Source organism: Myotis daubentonii, chromosome 2 (genome assembly GCF_963259705.1).
Source record: "Myotis daubentonii chromosome 2, mMyoDau2.1, whole genome shotgun sequence".
Lineage (NCBI taxonomy): Eukaryota > Metazoa > Chordata > Mammalia > Chiroptera > Vespertilionidae > Myotis > Myotis daubentonii.
This window is the reverse complement of record NC_081841.1, coordinates 202762561-202783506: the sequence shown is the minus strand read 5'-3', so window position 1 is coordinate 202783506 and position 20946 is coordinate 202762561. Positions and strand designations below refer to the sequence as shown.

The 20946-nt window shown below is 43.3% G+C and overlaps 1 protein-coding gene across 3 annotated transcripts in view; it reads right to left on the bottom strand.

The window, feature by feature from the left end:
• FUT10 (fucosyltransferase 10) overlaps positions 1-18718 on the bottom strand; it is a 72173-nt gene extending 53455 nt beyond the window's left edge. For 2 of the 3 annotated variants that reach the window (XM_059685440.1, XM_059685441.1), the window contains exons 1-3: positions 18466-18718; positions 9725-10078; positions 4569-4863 (exon numbers count right to left, since the gene is read on the bottom strand). In XM_059685440.1, the coding sequence (XP_059541423.1) occupies positions 4569-4863; positions 9725-9805 (376 nt within the window). In that variant the 5' untranslated portion in view covers positions 9806-10078; positions 18466-18718. Of the gene's footprint in view, positions 1-4568; positions 4864-7561; positions 7638-9724; positions 10079-18465 lie in introns of all 3 variants that reach the window. The other variant, XM_059685442.1, reaches the window with a different exon arrangement.
• Between the last annotated feature and the right edge of the window lie 2228 nt (positions 18719-20946).

Sequence of the window (20946 nt, the reverse complement as noted above, 5' to 3'; positions counted from 1 at the left end):
AGCGGGAACTGGGAGGAGGGGAGTTATGGGGGGAAAAAAAAGAGGAACAAATGTAATAATCTGAACAATAAAGATTTAATTTAAAAAAAATAAAAAATAAAAAAAAAAGAAAAGTGAAATAATTTTATCTGGCCATTGACACAGGAGAGCAGTGCCCTGCCCACCCTCACCCTATCTCCATATGCCAGAGTCACTTACTCCCATTCCTTCACGTGTTTTCTTCTGTATGTGCACTTCAAATATATCTAAATAACATGCTTACCATGCTATTTCTTGGTTTTTCACTGTTAGATAATAGCTATTGTCTTGCTGCTATGGAAGATGTAGATTTAACTCTCCTCTACCACCCTCTCCCCACACGTATTTGTCAGCCTTCCTCATCCATTTGATTAAGTGAATAGCCAGTACTTGCATTATTACAAGTATAATTATTTACTGCTACACCAAAACAGTGCATTAGAGTCACATTTTATTTCGCAACAATTTATTTTGTTTTGTTTTCCAGCCTCTGTGTGTTTATTTCATCCCATCCATCATGCTTATTCACCATATGGGCCATGAATGAATGGATGACTGAATGAACGAACAAATGAAATGTCTAAAATGAATGAGTAAACAAAAGAGTACTAGTAAATGCCTGCATGCAGCCTGGAAGAGGGAGAGATGAATAACAGGAGTCACTGTTTATCTAGCATCTCCAAAAGATGCAGGCTTACAGCCTCTGGTGTAGACAGTGCAGTAAGACGTTGATAAACAGACCATGGGTTGTAGAATCAGGTTTGGGTGCATGCTATTATCTGGGCCTGTTTCCTCATCTCTAGGGTAATACACAGTATTGTGATTATTTAGATAAGAGAATACATGGAGAGTGTCTGGGTGCCTGGCAGAGCAGGTACCTATAATGACAGTGATCATTATTATAATCTGTTGGGGACAGAGGAAGCTAACCAAGCTATCTCCTCCAACCCTCAAGACCATCAAAATACTTACTGTAATAATTCTAAGGTTACTAAGCAACCTCATGATTCTCACTCCGTTTTTTAACCAACTTGGTGTTGGGGAAGAGGTACCCTGAATAATGAACAGTAAGACTCCTGCTACTGTGAAGATGCACTAGTAAGTCAGCTTCTTGGCGTAAGCACAAATCTCATATTTAGATCGACACCATTCAGGTCATTAGTCTGACTAATGCCTGGTGATCTGAGCCATTGAGGGGTGAGGATTCCGCCAGAGGACTGATCCTTGAGAGGCCTTGTCCGAACAGCTGGGCTCCCACTCCTACATCCCTCTCTTTTTAATTACACATTATCGCCCTCAAACACAGAAATCCCCAAGTGTCCTCTGAAACAAAGGAAGTGTCTATTGTGTTTGCTATCACTTGTTCTAAATGTATTTTATTACAAGTCTCTGAGAACTGGTAATCCATAGACAGTGAATATCTTTATCACTCAGCAGACCTTTCAAAACCAGAGTGCCTTGTTCCTTAACATGTCAGGTCACAGAATTTGCTACAATGCTGATTTCTGTTGCTCTGCTCATGACACTTCTGTGTCCACACTCTCCTCTTGTATCCACAACTTCTTTTCTAAAAACCTTCCCCATAACTCATGTCCTTCAAGTAGTCCTCCAGAATGATACTACCCATTGCTGATCATTCCTTTACGCTAAGTCTTCTCCAAGGTTGAAAATATAATTTGGGCTGTATTATCTCATACTTTTCCATTAAGAGAAATTTCTGGCTTCTACCACCCAAGTAAGTGACCTAGAACAAGCCCTTTACTTCTATGCCTTAATTTCTTCTTCATAAAAATAGATGTAATTCTTAACTATAAAAGCTATTTTGAAAAGCAAATGAGACTGCATTCAAGAAAGTGCTTGGAAACCAATGGGTAGGGGGAACAAGGAGGCTGCTCCTATGGGTGGGGCTTCTAGGACTCCCACCAATTACGTAGGATCCAGTTGTACGGCTGTTTTGTAATTGTCCCTTGAGAAAGACCAGCCAATGTCCTTCCTCTTTATGACCTTCAGACTTTATCAAGCTGTGCTAACATTTATATTCATAAGGAAGTAACACATTTCAGTAGCTACTTAACTTCTTTCTCTCTGTGAGCCTATCCTATATAATAAAAGTCTAACATGCAAATTGACTGAATGGTGGAATGACCAGTGGAACGATCAGTCGCTATGACATGCACTGACCACTAGGGGGCAAGATGCTCAACGCAGAAGCTGCCCCCAGCCCGCAGGCCCCTGGCCAGTCAAGGTGGGTGCGAGTGGGGGCCCCCCAATCGCCAGTCACCCCACAGATCAGTCCTGATCGCTGGCTAGGTCTAAGGACCCTACCCATGCACGAATTTCATGCACTGGGCCTCTAGTATTAACTAAAATTCCTAATTAGAAGCTCACCTAAAACATAAGCAGTTCCCTGCCCTAACCACTCATTCTTATCAAAAAAAAAACTCCAACCCCTCCATGGTACACACATTTCAAGAGAACTGTTTAAAAACAGAGTTGTGTTTTGAAATCACAACAGTGACCATATCTAACACTAACTTTGCTAACTCTATGGACTTTTGGTTTAAAAAATAATTTACTCACTTGTGACTGCTTAATTTTTGTTTGAGGGAATTGTTAATGTAGGTAAAGCCTTGCATTTCACAAATGGCTCAAACCAGACTCGGCATTCATCATATTTCACTGGTGAAAGTCCTTATGACCTCCAGATGTGTTTCTATTAAGTAAATGAATCATCTCTAGGAAGAAGGAAAAGAAAGTAGGCTGCAAAGAAAACAAACAAACTAAAAAAATATTTTGGTTTACAAAAGCTTCCAAGTCACATAATCCTTTGGGGTTTCCATTTCCCTTAATTAGGTCAGCTTTTGACACCTGAATCATTTTCCCTGCCTTTTCTTTTTCAATCCTGCAGCACCAAAGGCCCATTTGCAGTTTTAAGTGACCTACTTACCAGTAATTAGAATTTGGAACCCTCAGCCAGAAAAGTGTGTTGTCTTCTGTTTTGCTCAACAGATCTTACTAATGAACTGAATTTCTAATTCAGTCTGTTTTTTAAAAAATCCATACATCCTAAGCAATTCCAAAATCCAAATGTCCAGGTTTAATTATACTCATGAGTGTACAATCAAATATTATTATCAGATGTCAGGGAACCTTGGTTCTCTGTGCAACTCTGCTGCTAGCTCCTACATAGTCCTGGCACATCCCTAACCTTCCTGAGCCTTGGATTTCTCACCTTTACAAAGAGGAATTTAGACTCTCTCAGGTTCTTTATGGCTCTAAGTCTCTATGAATACTTCCTGAGTACCTACCATGTACAAGGCACTATGCTAGATATAGGAAGCAGGGTAGGTACTAAGATGAATTGATGTTTCCCTACCTTCAAGAACTTTATATGCTACTGGGGAAGAAAAGGTCATACAGGGCAAAACCAAATGCCGTAGTTACCTTATTTGTGATTGGCATTGTGCCTGGCATATTGTAGCTGTTCAATTTAATGACATAAGAGAGATATAAAATACTCTATGGCCATCTAGAGAAGAGAGGCTACGTTTAATGGAGGAGAATCAGGATGGTTCACAGATGTTATTTTGGGTTAGTTTTTAAAAAGCCATTCAATTCCTGTGGCTCCCTGATACCATCCCCTAATTTGATACAAAATCTTAAGCCAACATTTGAGGTTCCCCGTGCTGTGGCCCCAATCTATCCTTCAATCTTTATATCTCTCTCTTACACAAAACTATGCTATAGCCTTACTGTACCTCATGTATCAACCATAAATTTCTACCCTCATGCCTCTATTCATGCTATTCTTCATACTGAAATAGCCTCCAACCACAATGTAATCCAATTCCATTATCCCTCAAGGCCCACTGAAAATTTCCTTTTTTATGAAGGTGGTCCTAGAAAGCCTTTTCCCTCCCACTCATCACCGAGGAGCCCTGTGTTCCTAAAGGCTGCCACCATCTTACTAACTCCTCCTAGCTGGGTGTGGTTGCCCTTCCATCCCAGCATGACATATAACCAGCCTAAAGAGCAGTGAACACTGCTTGAAATCTTAGTCCTACTTGAAATCTGATGCTGAGCAACCTTTTTATTTTTATTCTTGATTAATCTGACCAATGAAATAAAGAACATTGGGCTTAGCTTATGCCCAATTAAACATCTGTTATGGTCATCAAAATCTCTTGGCAATTATCATGACATTCTGAATTGCTATCAGCAATATTATCCACCCAACTCCCTAAATAGTAAATTCAGTAAGCATAAATTTACTATTTCCTAGTAAGCATAGGACCCAACGGTGAAAGGTGAGAAAAAACATCTCTTCTCCTCCATCAATACCTGTGGCCCAGCCAACCACCTCCACGCTGGTCAAGCTTATTTATTTATCATATTTGCTAAATGCACAGGTCTTCCACAGAGCCAATGCAAAGGAAATCAGGCATGCTGAAGTGTTTTCTAGGGGATTCCACCATCTCTTCTTTGGAAAGTAAGCAGTCGTGCAGCTTTAGAGAAACAAACAAAGGCAGAAAGGCAAAAGCCCCACTTACCATAGAAGAGGAATGCTCTGGTCATGGGATGATGTAGATAGGTCCGGTTGATGGTGAAGAAGCAAGCATCTTCTCCACACTGGCCCACCCTGCCGGTTTCCCCAGTCAGTGGGGACCACCAGAGCATGATGGGGTAGCTATCAGTTTCCAACGTTTTTTTCCTATTCAGGATCAGAGAATCTTTCTTAGGGAAAGGGTAGAGTTGTGTAGGCTCTTCCTCCATTTTTGCATGCCCATCTCGCAAATTGGAACTTTTAAACTTCTTCCTTTCAAATTTTCCCAGCTCAACTACTACCTAAAAGAGGAGATAGATATTACCAGAGTTAGACCATTTAATTGCCTTTTGCACGTCTCCCATCCATCTTGATGATTTAGGCCCTTTATTAGGGTTCTATTGCTGCTGTAACAAATTACCACAAACACAGCCATTTAAAAAAATGAACATTAATTATCCTATCGTTCTGGAGGTCAGAAGTCTAAAACCAGTCTCACTGGGCTAGCCAAGGCATCAGCAAGGCTACGTACGATGTTCCTTTCTAGGAACTCGAGAGAAGAAGGGATCCATTTTCTGGTTTTCCTCTCTTTTAGAGCCACTCACAATTCTGGGTTCACAGCCCCCTTTCTCCACCTTCAGTGCCAGCAATGTTGCATCTCTCTGACACTCCTTCTGTTGTCACATCTTTCTCTGAGCACAGCCAAGCAAGGTTCTCATTGGGCCCACACAGATAATTCCGGATAATCTCCTCCTCTCAAGGTGTGTCACCTTAATCCCATCCACAAAGTCCACTTTGCAAGGTAACATATTCTCAGGTTCCAGGGATTAGGGCAAGGACCTAGGCTCCAAAATATCCACCAACAAGGCTGCTTAGTCCTACTGAACACATAGCAGATACGTTTCTCCTCTATTTCATAGGCATATGTAGTTACTTTTGTCTCAATGATGAAAGTTCGATGAAACGGCAGCACTTTTGGAGAGCAACTATTGGTGAAGAAGCACCAATAGTTTTGACAGCTCTCATAGAGGAAATGCCAAGGAGAATCATATGAGAGTCATGGCTATTACCTGGCTATGAAAGGAGATGAGATTCTAGGGAACATGAGTTGAATTTCCAAATGGTTTTTCGTTATTATGTGTCACAACTAAATGTATCATAACCTGGGTCTTATATGTCTAATGATACCCACTATGGCATCGGGATGGTGAAGTGGACCATGAGCACTGGGCTCCCTCCTATGTAAAAACAAGTTTGTGTTTATTTCAGATAGTCTGGACCACCAGACAGCTAGGCCATCAGTAACAGTAATGTGAAGGGCAGGTGGGCAGAGTGGAATAAGTGGAATAGTTGCTCTCCAAAAGTGCTGCCGTTTCATCAAACTTTAAGGTGCGATATTGATATTGATAGAGCATTATAAAAATACTAGAGGCCCAATGCATGAAATTCATGCAAGGAGCTCGGCCCCCGCTGCTGCGGCTTCATCTGGAAGGTTGCTCGGAAGGTAGTCCAGTCTAATTAGCATATTACACTTTTATTATTATAGATATCAGAGAGGACATGACCTGTGTTGTCCTCTCACTCTCAGCAGTCAAGGGTAACACCTTCTTTATGCCCACAGATGTGATATAGAGTTTGTAACTCCCTGGGGAGGGTCCATGACTTCCACTGGATTCCCTGAGGGATGCAATAACCAAAAAAATGTTAAGAGCCACTGAGGGAACACCAAGTAGTGTTCAGTAGAAGTAGTATTCCAAAAGGAGAAAAAAATGATACTGGCTTTAATAAATCATGGGTTTTTATGATTTATTAAATCATAATAAATGAGGGTTCTCCACCTCCCCCTGCTCCTGAGGGGCAATTGGGGCAGCAGCCGCCGCTCGCACCCACTGATGGTGCCAGCCTCAATCACTCAGCACCATCAGCCATCAGCGCATGGGAGCAGCAGCGGCAGGAATGGGGCTGCTGGCAGACAGGGGACCAGGGGCCATGGTGGGAGGGGCTGGGCAGGGACATGGAGGATGGACCGAGACCCGCCCCTGTGCCCATCACAGCCTCTCGGCCCACAGTTCCTTTCAAGGTGCACGAATTTGTGCACTGGGCCCCTATAACATAATAATGCGCCTCTTCCCCAGGAGCTTGATGGAGCAGAGTTGACTCATAGCCAGAAACTATATTTTCACCCAACCTTCACTTCGAATGTACAACCAACAACTTAATGACTTATAGAAAGCCATGAATATAGCTCCTAAGACAAATTTTTCTCTGTTTCTCATCAGTGTCTATAATGTGAAGTATAAGTTTATTTTCAAATAATAAGGATTGCTTTAAGGAGAGATTTTCTGCCAAACAGCTTTTACCCCTATCAGGTGGTAGAAAATATGGGGGATAGAGAAACATATTACAGAAAATCATGAGAACAAAATCAGCCAAATCCAAAATCTGGGAAATTCAAAAGGACAAAAGACCCAGTTCCTTCAACAAATCCATGACATGGAATCAAAGGTGGAGCAAAAGAAATTTTTATAGGAAAAAAATATACACACAAAACTTGCAACACACCAACTAAATGCCATGTGTGGGATTTGTTTACCTCACATTCAAACTAACCCATTATAAAAAAAACTTTTTTGATGCCCTAGCCAGTTTGGATCCATGGATAGAGCACTGGCCTGCGGACTGAAGGGTCCCGGGTTTGATACCGGTCAAGGCACATGCCCGCGTTGCGTGCTCAATCCCCAGTATGGGACATGCAGGAGGCAGCCAGCCAATGATTCTCTCTCATCATTGATGTTTCTATCTCTCTCTTCCTCTCCCTTCCTCTCTGAAATCAATAAAAATATATTTAGAAAAAAAACTTTTTTGAGATAATCAGGAAAGATTTAACACAGCATGGGATACAGATGGTACTGAGTAATTATTGTTAATTTTTGTTGGGTATGACAACAGTTATATGGTTATTCTGAATTTTTAAAAGTCACCATCATTAGGGAATCATACCAAAGTAAATCCAGGGGAAGTGATATGAAGTCCTAGATTCACTTCAAAATGCTCCAAATGTATTCAATAATTATTTCTGCAATTATAAAGTAAAATTTAAAAAATAAAGAATATATATATACAGCATATCCCCAAAAATGTATACACACTTTAAATGATTATAAAGTCAATGTTTATTAACATACAGCTCATTTTCAAAATTTAAAAGAATCTACAGAAATGAATAACTATTTTTTGTCAATGCCTGTTTTCAAACTGATGACCATTCTGATCCAGGTGCTGCTGATAATGCGAAGCAATGGAATTTCAAACATCAAGAATCAAGAATTTTGTTCGGAATTTGTGTGCATCCTCAATTCATCGATTGTTGCTGTTTTGTTCCATAAACTTTATCTTTTATGTATACCCCATTAAAAAAAAATCTAGTGGCACTTTGGGATAAATTTTCTTTGTTCAAAGCTTAGTCTGGCTTCACCCATTCTTTCAAATCAACTAAACGTGAAAAGGAGTGAACATTGAGTTATCAGCTGTTAAAGTGTGTATACATTTTGGGTGTGTGTGTGTGTGTGTGTGTGTGTAAAGAATTTATAGGTTGTACACACAAAATAGACTAGTAGTTAAATGTGAGTGGAAAACAATGTCTCAGATGAATGATCTCCTCCAGAGAACCACAACGGTTTGGCTTAACTATAGGTCAGCACAGCATTTACATGTTTAGGTAATTTGTTAATTATGTTATGAGATCTGTTATGGACTGAACTGTGCCCCTCCCAAAATCCATATGTTGAAGCAATACCCCCCATGCCTAAACCATAGGAGATAGGTTTGTTAAAGAGGTAACGAAGTTAAAACAAGGCCATCAGGGTGAGCCCTAATCCAATACGACTGGTGTCCTTATAAAAAGAGGAGATGAGGACACGGACAAGGACGGAGGGAAGGCCATGTGAAGCACAGGGGAAGACGGCCATCCACAACCAGAGAGGCCTCAGAAGAAACAACCCTGCTTGCTGACACCTTGCTCTTGGACTGCTACCCTCCACAGTGAGAAAGAAATTTCTGCTGGTTATGCCACAGCGTGGTACTTCATGATGGCAGCCCTAGCACACTAATACAGAGCCCACAACATGATTTTTTTAAAATGTATCCTTCCTCTACCCTACCAACATAGCAAATTACCTGCCTATCCTGCAAACCAGTAATGTCAGAAATGGTCCTAAATACACCGGCATTATATATATTGATTTTTAGTGTTTAAAAAAAAAATAGCAAAGCAGTCCATGTATCAGGGAAGACTGGGAAACAGCCCAAAGCACACTGTTGGTGGCAAACTGAAATCAAGATCCAGATGAAGGTTTAGCTCCAGTAACCGTACCTCCTGTCGCATTCCGGAAGCTTAGACCTATGAACCAGGAGGTCATGGTTTGATTCCCAGTCAGGGCACATGCCCAGATTGGGGGCTCGATCCCCAGTAGGGGGAGTGCAGGAAGCAGCTGATCAATGATTCTCTCTCCTCACTATCTCTCTCTCCTTCTTCCTTTGTCTCTGAAACCAATAAAAATATTTTTGTAATGTCACTTTGGGGCAGAAAGGGTAGGTAATTATTATTATTGGTAAATGAATAATAATAATAATATTCATTTTTCAGATAGGCAAAAAATATATTTTTTGGTGTGCCACAGAATATTGGTAACTGGTTTATTGTGCCATGAGATTAAAAAAAGTTGAAAATCTTTGGTCTGGTAAATACATCAAGAATGACAGAGTTATTGATGCAGATGTCTGTGTTCTGCAGAACAGCTATCTTGTTCTCAAAATAGCCACTAATTCCTCAAAAATGCTATCTTTCAGACGTGATCACAATAGGGGACTTTGAGAAAGCCGTCCAATTTGACCCGATAAGACAGACTGAGCTCTACTTTCCTCTAAAACTATACCCTACAACAGTCACACACTGATCCTTAGTCACTGATTTTGTTTCCACCTGACACATCCACTCACTAAATCTCACTTTCATCGGTTAAAGAAGAATTTCCAGTGCCTTAGACAGGAACCCCTGATCCTGAGAGATAAAGCAAAAAGTAAAGTTCTTGGAGAGACCAAGGTGGGGCAGGAATGGTGGCGAAGGTCCAGGAATCAATACTGCACAACCCAAATTCTGGGTACCTGGAGTGTGACAAGCAGAAAGATGGTCGCTGTGATGCACAGGCAAGATGCCAAAAGCTTCCTCCTCTGAATCCGCACCATGCTGCCCTGCCCTGGGTGGGCTGACAGAGGGCGAGCCTGGTTACCAGGTGTTCTCTCGTCGGCCCACAGCCTGAGACCATTTCATGTGGAGGAACCATCTGGGTGTCAATTTCCTCCACTGCCATTCCTGCTGGGACCTGGTCTCCATGACGGACTGAGATCAGAGGTTCCGAGTGGGCCTGGCTTGGCATTGAGAGGGAACAGCATGCAGTCTTCTTAAGCTATCATCAGAGCAGCTGGAGATTCTTCAGACCAGAAAGCATCAAAAAAACTCTGTAATAAACGAATCATCTTTTAGCCATAGTGCAGACTTAATAAATGTCTTTCATGATTATCATGTAAAAACCCAAAACTTTAAAAGGAACCTTTGAAATCATGAAGTCCTCACTCATAGATAAGGAGACCAAAACCAGAGAGGTGAAGTGACTTGCTCAAGGTCATACAGCCCATTGGAGCACAGTGACAGGTCTACAAACAGGTCTCAAGTCTGAAATTCTGTTTCCACTTCATCTTCTCTTCCTCCAGAAGGTTGAATTCCAGAAGCCATTTACAAGTAATGCCTTCCTTCTATCTAGGTTTCAAAGGAAGAGAGAAGTGGAGTCGAAATTATCAGTCCTAAGGACTATCCACCCACTCCTGTAAAAATTAGGAAGAAAAAATAAATAAAAGTTCAGGCTTTGATCAAAAATAGATAATGATCCATTGGCCCCCAACTCCTCCCAAGGAAAATAACTTCAGCCACAACATAAAGAATTATGACTATTGATTTATGTGCTTCATCTTTAATGGTACATGTAATAAAGCAGTGGGTTATGTAGGCAATGTGATTCTCTGGAAGTTTTGAAATAAGACTTTCATCTATCTGAAATGGATAATATTTCCAAAAGTTTTAGAAATGAACTAAGTCCCACAGAACACCTTTTACGCCCAGGGTTCTGTAAGTCAAATGCCTTGGGCAAGTGACACTGTGGAGTTCAGAACAGAGCAAGGATCGCTCTTCCTCTAGACCAGCGGTTCTCAACCTGTGGGTTGCGACCCCTTTGGTGGTTGAATGACCCTTTCACAGGGGTCGCCTAAGACCATCCTGCATATCAGATATTTACATTACGATTCTTAACAGTAGCAACATTACAGTTATGAAGTAGCAATGAAAATAATTTTATGGTTGGGTCACAACATGAGGAACTGTATTTAAAGGGCCAGAAGGTTGAGAACCACTGCTTCTAAACTATAGAGCATTGCTAAAAAAAAAAAAAAAAAAAAAAAAGGTAAGTTTGCTTGTATATTTCTCAGCTATAAAATTAAACATATAATTAGGAACCTAAAAATGATGTAGAATTCAGGTTAAAAACTTTGGTCTTAAAGGTATGCTCTCCTCTCGTGGATCTACCTTGATTTACTTTTAAGTCCAATATTTTTTCTCCTCTTAGCAACAAAATGACTTAGTCTAAGAAATTGTGAAAAGTACATTTTTCTTCTTTCATCCATGGAATTCCTGCAACCCACAGTGACGAAGAAAATGAACTCAAGAGTCAGTCTGTGGGGATCCAAATCTCAACTCCCCAACCAGTTTAACCTAGCCTCTCCATGACTGAATTTACAAAATGTAGATAATAATGCTACCTAATCCAAGAGTTACTGTGCCAATTTTATATAAGACTGCTAAAACACTTGCTTCACCGTCTGGTACACAAATGTCCAATAACTCTTTGCTACCTTATTTTTTAATATTATTATAATTTTTATTATTATATCTTTAAGTGGATGTCGGAGCCAGCAGCAAGGGCACTGTACAGCTCTGCTGGTCTGACAGGCTCTGACTCCATGTATTCTTCTCAATTCTCCTATCCGACTATGCCAGGGCAGGTCCTTCTCGAACACTGCCTAGTGTACAACTGTTAGGAACTTAGTCCAAGTTCCTCCTTTATCTTCTGCTCACTAGACACAGCTCAATTCTCAGCGGCAGGGCAGACGGAGAAGGCATGTTTGGTTGTGGGTATATAAGAACGAGTCTTTATTGCAGAAGCCAGTGGTCACATAGCCATCAGACAAGAACAGTCCCTATAGCAAAGTCTATACAGGCAGGCAGCCGGACACCGGCTGGTAAATACGTATCTTTCCCATAAAGCAACATCAGTCTCTATACTCACAGCTATTATTTGAGCAGCCGCATGCTGCCTCTAGAGCAGGGGTGGGCAAACTTTTTGACTCGAGGGCCACAATGGGTTCTTAAACTGGACCGGAGGGCCGGAACAAAAGCATGGATGGAGTGTTTGTGTGAACTAATATAAATTCAAAGTAAACATCATTACATAAAAGGGTACGGTCTTTTTTTTTTTTTTTTAGTTTTATTCATTTCAAACGGGCCGGATCCGGCCCGCGGGCCGCAGTTTGCCCACGGCTGGTCTAGAGACTCACCACCTTACATCGTAGCAGTACCTGAGCTCTCTGGCTGAGGAGCTTCTCCTGTCTCTCTTGTCCCGCTGCTCTCTCTAGCAGACTTCTTCACACACTCCATCCGAGCTGCCGTCTCTCCATACTCCAGCCTACTAGCTGGTCAGTAACCTACTTTCACACTATTTAGACAAAGAAGGCTTGCCAATAGTTACATCAATCAGACTGGCCACTGCAGAGCACAGTGTAACATGTGTTGCACCCACTCATGGTATCTTGGCCTGATTAGGATTCCCAGGCTCAGAGTCCTTGGACATTCCGATTCGCCTAATGCCCAGAGTGGCCTTTGGCCTTTCTGATGTACTGATAACAAGGCCTCTGTGCTCCCATTGGCCTTGACCATCCGGGGACCCTGGCATGGTTCCCACGGTGGAAAATGAAGTTGATTCATATAAAATATGTTTCTGCCCAATCAATAGGAACATCAAAGGAGCAATACTCACTTTGCCAAGAAAGAGATTGCAACTATCTGTTGAGTGACCTATTATGAGTAAGGCCCTTCCTAGACACCCAGCATGGGTGAGCTTATTTAATCCTCTCAACTCCATGAAGAATCAATGACTTTCCTCACTTTTAAGGGTGAAATGGAATTTGAAGGAAGTAAAGTAACTTGCCCAAGACTAACCTTTATAAGTACTACAACCAGAAATCAGTCGGACTCTGAAGTTCTCAACACTGAGACTATAAAATTCCTACCAAATAATGCCAACACTCACAGATTATCTGCCTGGATCACAGAGAAAAAACAAACAAACAAAAAAACCTACGTAGAATAGCTCTGTCAGTTGGTATACCAAAGAAAAAAGTAATAAAAATCTGTAAGAACCTGAAAAGCACCTCTCCTTCTACTCAGTGGGCCTTACTAGCTATTAACTACATAGAACATGGAGCTAGTCTTTGGGTTCCAATCCTGGCTCTGTCATTTTACATAATATAAATTTGGACAAGTCACTAAATCTTTCTAAGCCTCTTTTTCTTCATAGCTAACTATCATTATTTCCCTTGCATAGCAGAAATATCAAGTTATCATTTTTTATGCAAAAGCAGCTTATTATAGCCATAATTAATATAACCTAGATTAGGTAATGAAATAACATTACCACCATAAGTGGGTATAAAACTATATCATTTTTTAAAGATTTTTAGATATATCACTCCCCTCAACCTTACTGATCGCCATCATCTAAAGCAGGCAAGGTGGGTATATTCTCAGTTCCCACAAATAAGGACACCAAGTCTTGGCGAGTTTAAGTGATTTGACCAAGATCATAGCTTTTAAAGGTTGAAGAGGGTCTAGAAATCAGGTCACCTGACTGCGAGATCAGTGGAAAAGAAAGAGGAAAAACAGTGTCAGTCTGTTAAGAGTACACAAGAGTCAGGAATACGGGAAAACAAAAGATGGAGAGAAAATGTGAGGACGTAGCCTGGGATATTTTTACAGCTACCACACAGCTCAGGCCTAGCCTAGGGGCTTTTAAAGTCTTTACATGGCTGTATGAACTATGACAGAAGAATTGAAGGTTACAAAGTCCCTTCCATCCAAAGACCCTCAATTGCGGTTATATACCCAAAGCCAAAAATACAGTGAAGTCTCAGGGACCAAGCTGTGGTTAAATACCCACTTCTAAAGAACACAGCCAGCTAGTGTAGATGGAATTATGATTGACAGCATGCAGCCATGAACCTGGCCTTGAGGCATATCAATCTAATATATGGTATTAATTCCCCAGGAGCTTGTCATCAAGTCAGCAATCACCCAACTGGTGAGACAGATGGGCTTGCAGAGAGCACCGTGAAGGCGAGCAAGCTCCAATGCAATGGGACCCCGAGAGGAGAGCTCCCTTCTGTCTCCTCCCTGCACGCGGGGTGAATCTGAGTCCTCCAAGAGGGTGCCCCAGAGCGCTCCTTCCGGATGGAACGATGTGTGTTTGCTCAGACAGCCACCCATGGTAGACAGCATGTGAACGGTTCTCAGTCACCAACCCTCCTGACCTGGAGCTAAGCTCCTGCCATGCACTGTGTGTGCAGCTGGTGTGCACTGCCTGGGGCTGCCCATCTGCTGCCCAGAGAGGGATCTGGAGCTGAGTGTGACTACTCCTATCTTACACGTGCTATTCCATCCAAACCAGCAACACTTTCACCCTAAAATAATTCTACATTTCTCCACTTTGTTTTGAGTTAAAATGCACAGAAGAGAGCAAATGAATATCTTAAAGTGAATTCGCAATGTGAGGATGCCAGCTTCAAATTTCAGCCATGTGGGCTAGTCCAAGGTGTAGGTTAAGGGTCTCGGAATGGGACTGAGAGACGATTTCTGTCCTGTGCCCCTGGGTGTTAAGATGAGAAACCACCCCCAGGCAGTTTCTATGTCTGGCAAAGGAACGAGGTAGAGCAGGAGTCAGAGCTCTGAGGAGACTCCTTTGATCTCTCTCCTCTAGTAACTGCTGAGTCCTTGTGATAAGAAGAGACTGTCTTCACTGAGCATAAGGTTCTACCAGGTGGTCTTTAGAAGGAATGTATCTAACTCCCAGACTTAAATTATTCACACTAAAGTATAATTTCTTAAGTAGGTTTGACTCTCCCAAAATATGTTTTCATTTATGATGCATAAATCCTCAGAGCACCCCTGGGATGGTGGCCGTCGGGGGAAGACAGGTGATGCGGTAGGCTTGATGGAAAGGTCTAAGGGCCTTTGGACAACTCTCCAGGCACTTTGTAACTGCTGCCCTTCAACTCTACTTGTCATCATTAACACTCCTCATTTATTCCTACTTGGTTACTCCAAAAGCCTGGTAACTGACGTTCCCACCACTCTGACCCCTTGCACTCTCCATTTAGCTGGAGTTGTTTCTGTAGTGTAGATTGGCTATCTCTCCTCTGATTAAAATCCTTCAATGGCTTCCCCAAGATTTCAAGATACATCTTGAATAAATCTCATCAGTTTAGGAAATAACACCGGCAAGCTCCCCACCGAGCAGATCTTCCCCTTCCCCCTCTTCTTTCCCCAGGTTCCACACCTTTACCTTTCTTTCTCCCAAACCCCCAGGGCCTCTTCTTTTGCCTCTGTAAGTTTCTAAATAAACTTTCCCTTATAGTTTGAAACAAAGAAAACAACACTACCTGGACCCCTCTTCCCTTCTCTAACTTCCTTTCCTTTCCCCACCACACATGCCCTTTGTTCCTGCTATTCTTGGGATGTAGTTTCCCGTTGTGTGCTCTGGTCCCTACCTACATCCATGCCTCTTTCACTACCCTAGCCATTCTCCAAGACTTTCAAGGCTGCACACTTTGGGAAGCCTTACTCCTCCCCAATACCAATTCCGGGAGATCTAGATCCATATCCTCGTGTGCTTGTTTCTACTACAGCAGTAGACAGATGCAGGAAGCTGGGGGATTTTAGGACACTATTAAAGCTGCTCGACTGGGTGCCTATCAGAGTAACTGTCGAACATTAAAAAGGCGACTTTGTTCCTTTGCAGACTTCCTTGGTGCTGCAACTGTCCCTTGGGCACCTGACAAACGTGTGATGGTTCCACAGTTTCCACTTTCACCCAATTTTCTTTATCACCAACTATTTGTGTTCATGTGTTCCTCACTCTTTTTTAATGGACTTCATATTTTGCTGAGCACTCATTTTTATGTAAACAGTGTTTTGAGTTGCAGATTTCCATCTGGCAAGGTCATCCTCTTCAGCCAAGTACACATTTCAGGCAAGACAACTAGAGAATAATGAGAGAGAAAGGGGTACTGGCAGCCAGGTGACGACTCAAACAAAACAGGTGATTAATGGGGGGACAGAAGTTGTAGCCCAAACACCTTCACATTTCTATTACGGAACTGAAGGTGAAGCCATTCTTAAATTCTAGACACACAGCAAAGCACTCAAATCACGTAGTGCTAATACACTCTCAATTAGTGAATCTATTTCATATAGAAACTAAATAAAAATATACTCCCAAACAAAACAAAATGACTGACATAAAGCTCCAAAGAGAAGTACTCAGGAGGCCTAGGTTTTTTAAAGGTCACAGGGGCACAGACTGAAGATTCCATATCAGGAAGAACTGAGCCAGCTCCTCAAGAACAGGGCTCTTTCTCATCTTTGTCCTTCGAAGGTCTTCTTGTTGCTGTTCTTTCTCCAATAACGGCTTATGGTTACCTGTTACAATTGTCCTATTTGGCCCATCTGAATAAAAAGCTCTCATCTGCTTTGATCACTGAAGTAATCATGAATGAGGACCTGATTAAATAACACTGACCTAACAAGGCTAACACTTCACACGCCTACAGACAAAGGGCTGGCCCAGATGATCTCAGGTTTCGTCCTGAAATTAAGCTCTCTGATCCCATAAATGGTGTCCAGGAGCAAAACTCTCCAAGGAAGAAAGATTGATCAATTAAAGAAACACCAACCAAGACAATTTGTGTCAACATAAAATAAGATTTCTGGAAATATAAAACAATAAATACTTCTATAGCACAAGTTTAGGATTACTTGATCTTCGTTTTCCTTTTTAGTAATTCAACATTAACTTTTGAAAACACAAACTGCATTCTCAAAGACATAAATATCTGAAAAAACATTGTATATAAAAGTTGTTTTTAATTTTTAAAACTCATGTTCAGGAATTATAACAAACGCTCATTGCAGAATGCTGTTAATTGAATTAGGTATTGCATTTCTTGCTGAAATCAACTCTTTAGATTTCAAATTTAAGAAGCATTTAAATATGTTTTAAAAATGCCTACATATCAATAATATTATATTGCTTCCCAAACTTTTTTTAATTTCCTAAATTTAACCTGTTTGAATTTTTTTCAGAAATGTTCTGTTTGTAAGATAAAACTTGAAAACATACTACGTTTTAAAATTGAAGAATAAAAGATGAGCCATAATAACGGTAACAGTTGAGATTGTGTATTTAATTCACTATTAGACACTGCCATCTAGCAGGAAGCCAGGAAATGAAGAGTTACTACAGCAATTTCAGACACTGAACGGACCTGAGTGATGCTCTGATGCTAGACATTGCCTCTGGCTTGCAGACAGAGGGGAAAGTTGTAAAACTGAGGCGAGGGTGCTGACTAGATGGTGGCTCTGCCACTCTGGTGTGCAAATACCTGGGCTGCTTATTCAATGCAGGTGGCCAGACGCCAGCTGAAGCCCTCCATCTGAGAGACCACGGTGGACCACGGAGAAACAACCTCCTACTTGTAGTGTGAGGTCACTAGCAAGCCCAAGATGGGTCACAGCTCCGGGGGTGTCCCAGTTTGAGAGAAGGAAGGATGTAAAAGGGAATGAGGTCCTGAAAACCAACTTGCCATACACAAAACTGTGCCCAGCCCTAGGGTACTGAATGCATTCCACAAATGAAATCAACAATCCAAGCCACAACTCATAGAACATTCTCCCCAACTACTTTGGGAGCTGGTGCAGTGAGTAGGCAGCGGCCTCTTGAAGCCATGGTGTTAAGAAAAAGTCCTTCTGCATGGTATTCGCTATATATTAAAGACTCCTTAAAAGATCCCCAGAAACTGTCTTAAAATCACACGTGTTATTTCTCTATCTTACACAAAATGAGGTCTGTTCTGAGGACACTAACTGCATACAAAAATACCCGGGAAATGGCTTAGGTATCGGTACCCAAAGCCTGCTGTGCTGGGGGCTCTCCCAGGGCACCTTCTCCATTAAATGCACTGTGCTCTGCACCGCTGGGCAGTGGGAATCGCAGCCTCAGCACACACTCCAGGCAACAAGTGACTCTCCGTGAAGACCTGGGGAGAGGGGGCAGCAATTCACCGTACACGCTGGCAGAGTTAGGTTCTGGCGTTGGTGGGACTGGGAAGATCCTGGCAGACGGAAGGTACCAGAAAGCCTTCCTTCCCAGGAGTTGGAACCATCTGCCCCCCTGGGCTCCAGCGGGGCTCCTGCGTGTCACCTGCCTCCCACCCGGACTTTCTTGGCCGACAGAGAGGTTTCAATCTCGGGCAGTGACCCTGGAAAGCGCTGCCCAAGGTTTCCAAAAACAGCACACAACTCCGTCTTCCTCTTACTCTCCCTCTGGGCACAAAGAGGTCTCCTTTTGCCGTGAGACCCGCGGGCTGCGCCCCAGCCTCCGTGGGCGCCAGAAAGGCCTGTATTGCTGGGCACCAAGACCCTGCCCCCACCAGGCTTTCACGGGAGCCAGAGCGATGCGCACACTCACCTCTTCTCGGTGCCGGAGGCTCGCTCTGCGCTGCGCACCCGGGTTTCCCACTTTCAGTTCGCACCCCTGGAGCTGTGGCGAAGACTCGGAGAGGAGATTTGGGGAAGGCGGGATACCTCTCGGCGCGGTCAGGCCCAGCGATCCTGGATCCAGGTTTTCACGGATGCCTCCTCTTTAAAAGCAAGTGGGACCTCGGTTCCAGGCCGGCCCTGCAGCACAGCCTTTCCCCAAAGTCCCTGGGAGGCTCCGGAGACCTTCTAGAAGCAGTGGTTCTCAACCTTCCTAATGCCGTGACCCTTTAATACAGTTCCTCATGTTGTGGTGACTCCCAACCATAAAATTATTTTTGTTGCTACTTCATCACTGTCATTTTGCTACTGTTATGAATCGTCATGTAAATATCTGATATGCAGGATGTATTTTCATTGTTACAAATTGAACATAATTAAAGCATAGTGATTAACTACAAAAACAATATGTAATTATATATGTGTTTTCCGATGGTCTTAGGTGACCCCTGTGAAAGGGTCGTTTGGCCCCCAAAGGGGTCGCGACCCACAGGTTGAGAACCGCTGTTCTAAAGCAAGTCCCAAGCCGAAGCACTTTCTTCTCCAACTCGAGGAAGACTGCAGCGTATGCAAAGCCACCTGCGGAGGAAAACTGAGAATCTGCTAAGCAGAGCAGAGGCCTGAGCGCCGTTAGTCAGGGACCAGTGTTGGGTAGCCGGAGCAGGATGATCATTTGGGTGTTGTTTACTCGGGAAGTAAAACTGACTTCAAGCTACTGAGTTCCAAATCCAGATAACCCAACGACAGTGACGTTGCCCTGGTCTAGTAGGAGGTGGTAACGCTGGGGAAGCAATGCGAGACCAGGGGAGGGCTGGGACTGACTCAGGCCAAGGGAGGCTCCCAGGGTCAACATCCGAGAAGGCACTGCAAGCGCTGGACTCGCCGGCAGGAACCGGAGCGTGACTGCTGCCCTGGTCCCTCAGAGCTCTGGTGCCAAGTTCCTCAATTGTCCTCTCTGTAAAAATGGGTTGATCGTCATGGCATCAACTTCCTGAAAACCCCAAATACAACGGACAACATTGATAAGCTGGATATTTGTCTAACAAAGAGTGCGTATCCAGAATACATCAAGGAGTCCTACAATGCAATAAAAGAATCCAGTAAGAAGGGGGAAGGAGCCCAGGCCGGTTTGGCTCAGTGGATAGAGCATCGGCCTGATACCAGCCAAGGGCACATGCCCAGCTCAATCCCCCCCAGTAGGGGGCGCAGGAGGCAGCCAATCAAGGATTCTCATCATTGATGTTTCTATCTCTCTCCCTTCCTCTCTGAAATCAATAAAAAATATATATTTAAAAAATAAGAAAAAAGAATATTAAAAAAGAAGAAGGGGGAAGGAAGGGGCCAAAGACTTATACAGCACTTCACAAAAGAAGGAAAGTGACGAGCCAATGAGTATGTGAAAAGATGCTTAACTTTTTAAAAAAATATATATTTTTATTGATTTCAGAGGGGAAGGGAGAGGGAGAGTGATAGAAACATAATGATGAGAGAGAACCATTGACCGGCTGCCTCCTGCACGCCCCCTACTGGGTTCGACCCCACAACCGGGGCAGGTGCCCTGACCAGGAATCCAACGGTGGTCTCCTGGTCGAAGCTCAACCACTGAGCAAACCGGCCGGGCACGACTTTTTTTTTATGAATCAATGTAAACCATGGGTTTAACACATAGCCCCATTATTCACATGAAAAAGTTTGATAAAGGTTACGTGACTTGCCCAAAGATATTTCGTTAATGCCAGTTGGTTTTTATAACCTACGCTGGGCTCCAAAAATCCGTGACGAAACCATGCTTTCTAGCAGGGTGGCCCTAATTCAGAGGTTCCACCTGCCTGCAGCACAATCACTTACAACACATTGAACTGCTGTATGTGACATGCAAAGCCGGGGCCCATGCTTATTCTGAGATTGTGCCTCTCTGACTCGTTTGGTATTAAAAGGGCCTTTCTTTTGAAAAACGATATGAACTAGTAAAGGTGTTTACCCTCCCCGCCTCCGTCAAAATATAAAGCTGAAAAAAGTTGTTAGTCCTTCGAAAATATGTTTGAATTTCTAAAACCTGGACCCCATGCCCACCAAACAAGTGTCTGCGGGCGCGAGGGTCTCTAGTTACCAGGACCGACTTAGAGACCCACTCACTGGGCGAAGCAGTGAAAGCAAAGTAGCCCTGACCCGCCTGCAGGGCCCGGCACCCGGGAGGCTGGGGACCAGGGCGCGCCGGCCGCTCTCGGCTCCGCGCTCCGGGACTGGGCGCCTTCTCCGCGGGCTGCTCCGCACCGGAGCCGCGCCTGCGCCCTCGGCGAGCCCGGGCAAGCGCCGCGCGACGTGAGCGCGCGGAGACGGGCGGATCGAGCGGGGGCCGGGAAGGCGCGCGCACGTCCCACCGCCAGGCGGCGCTGTGCGCCAGTCTGAGACC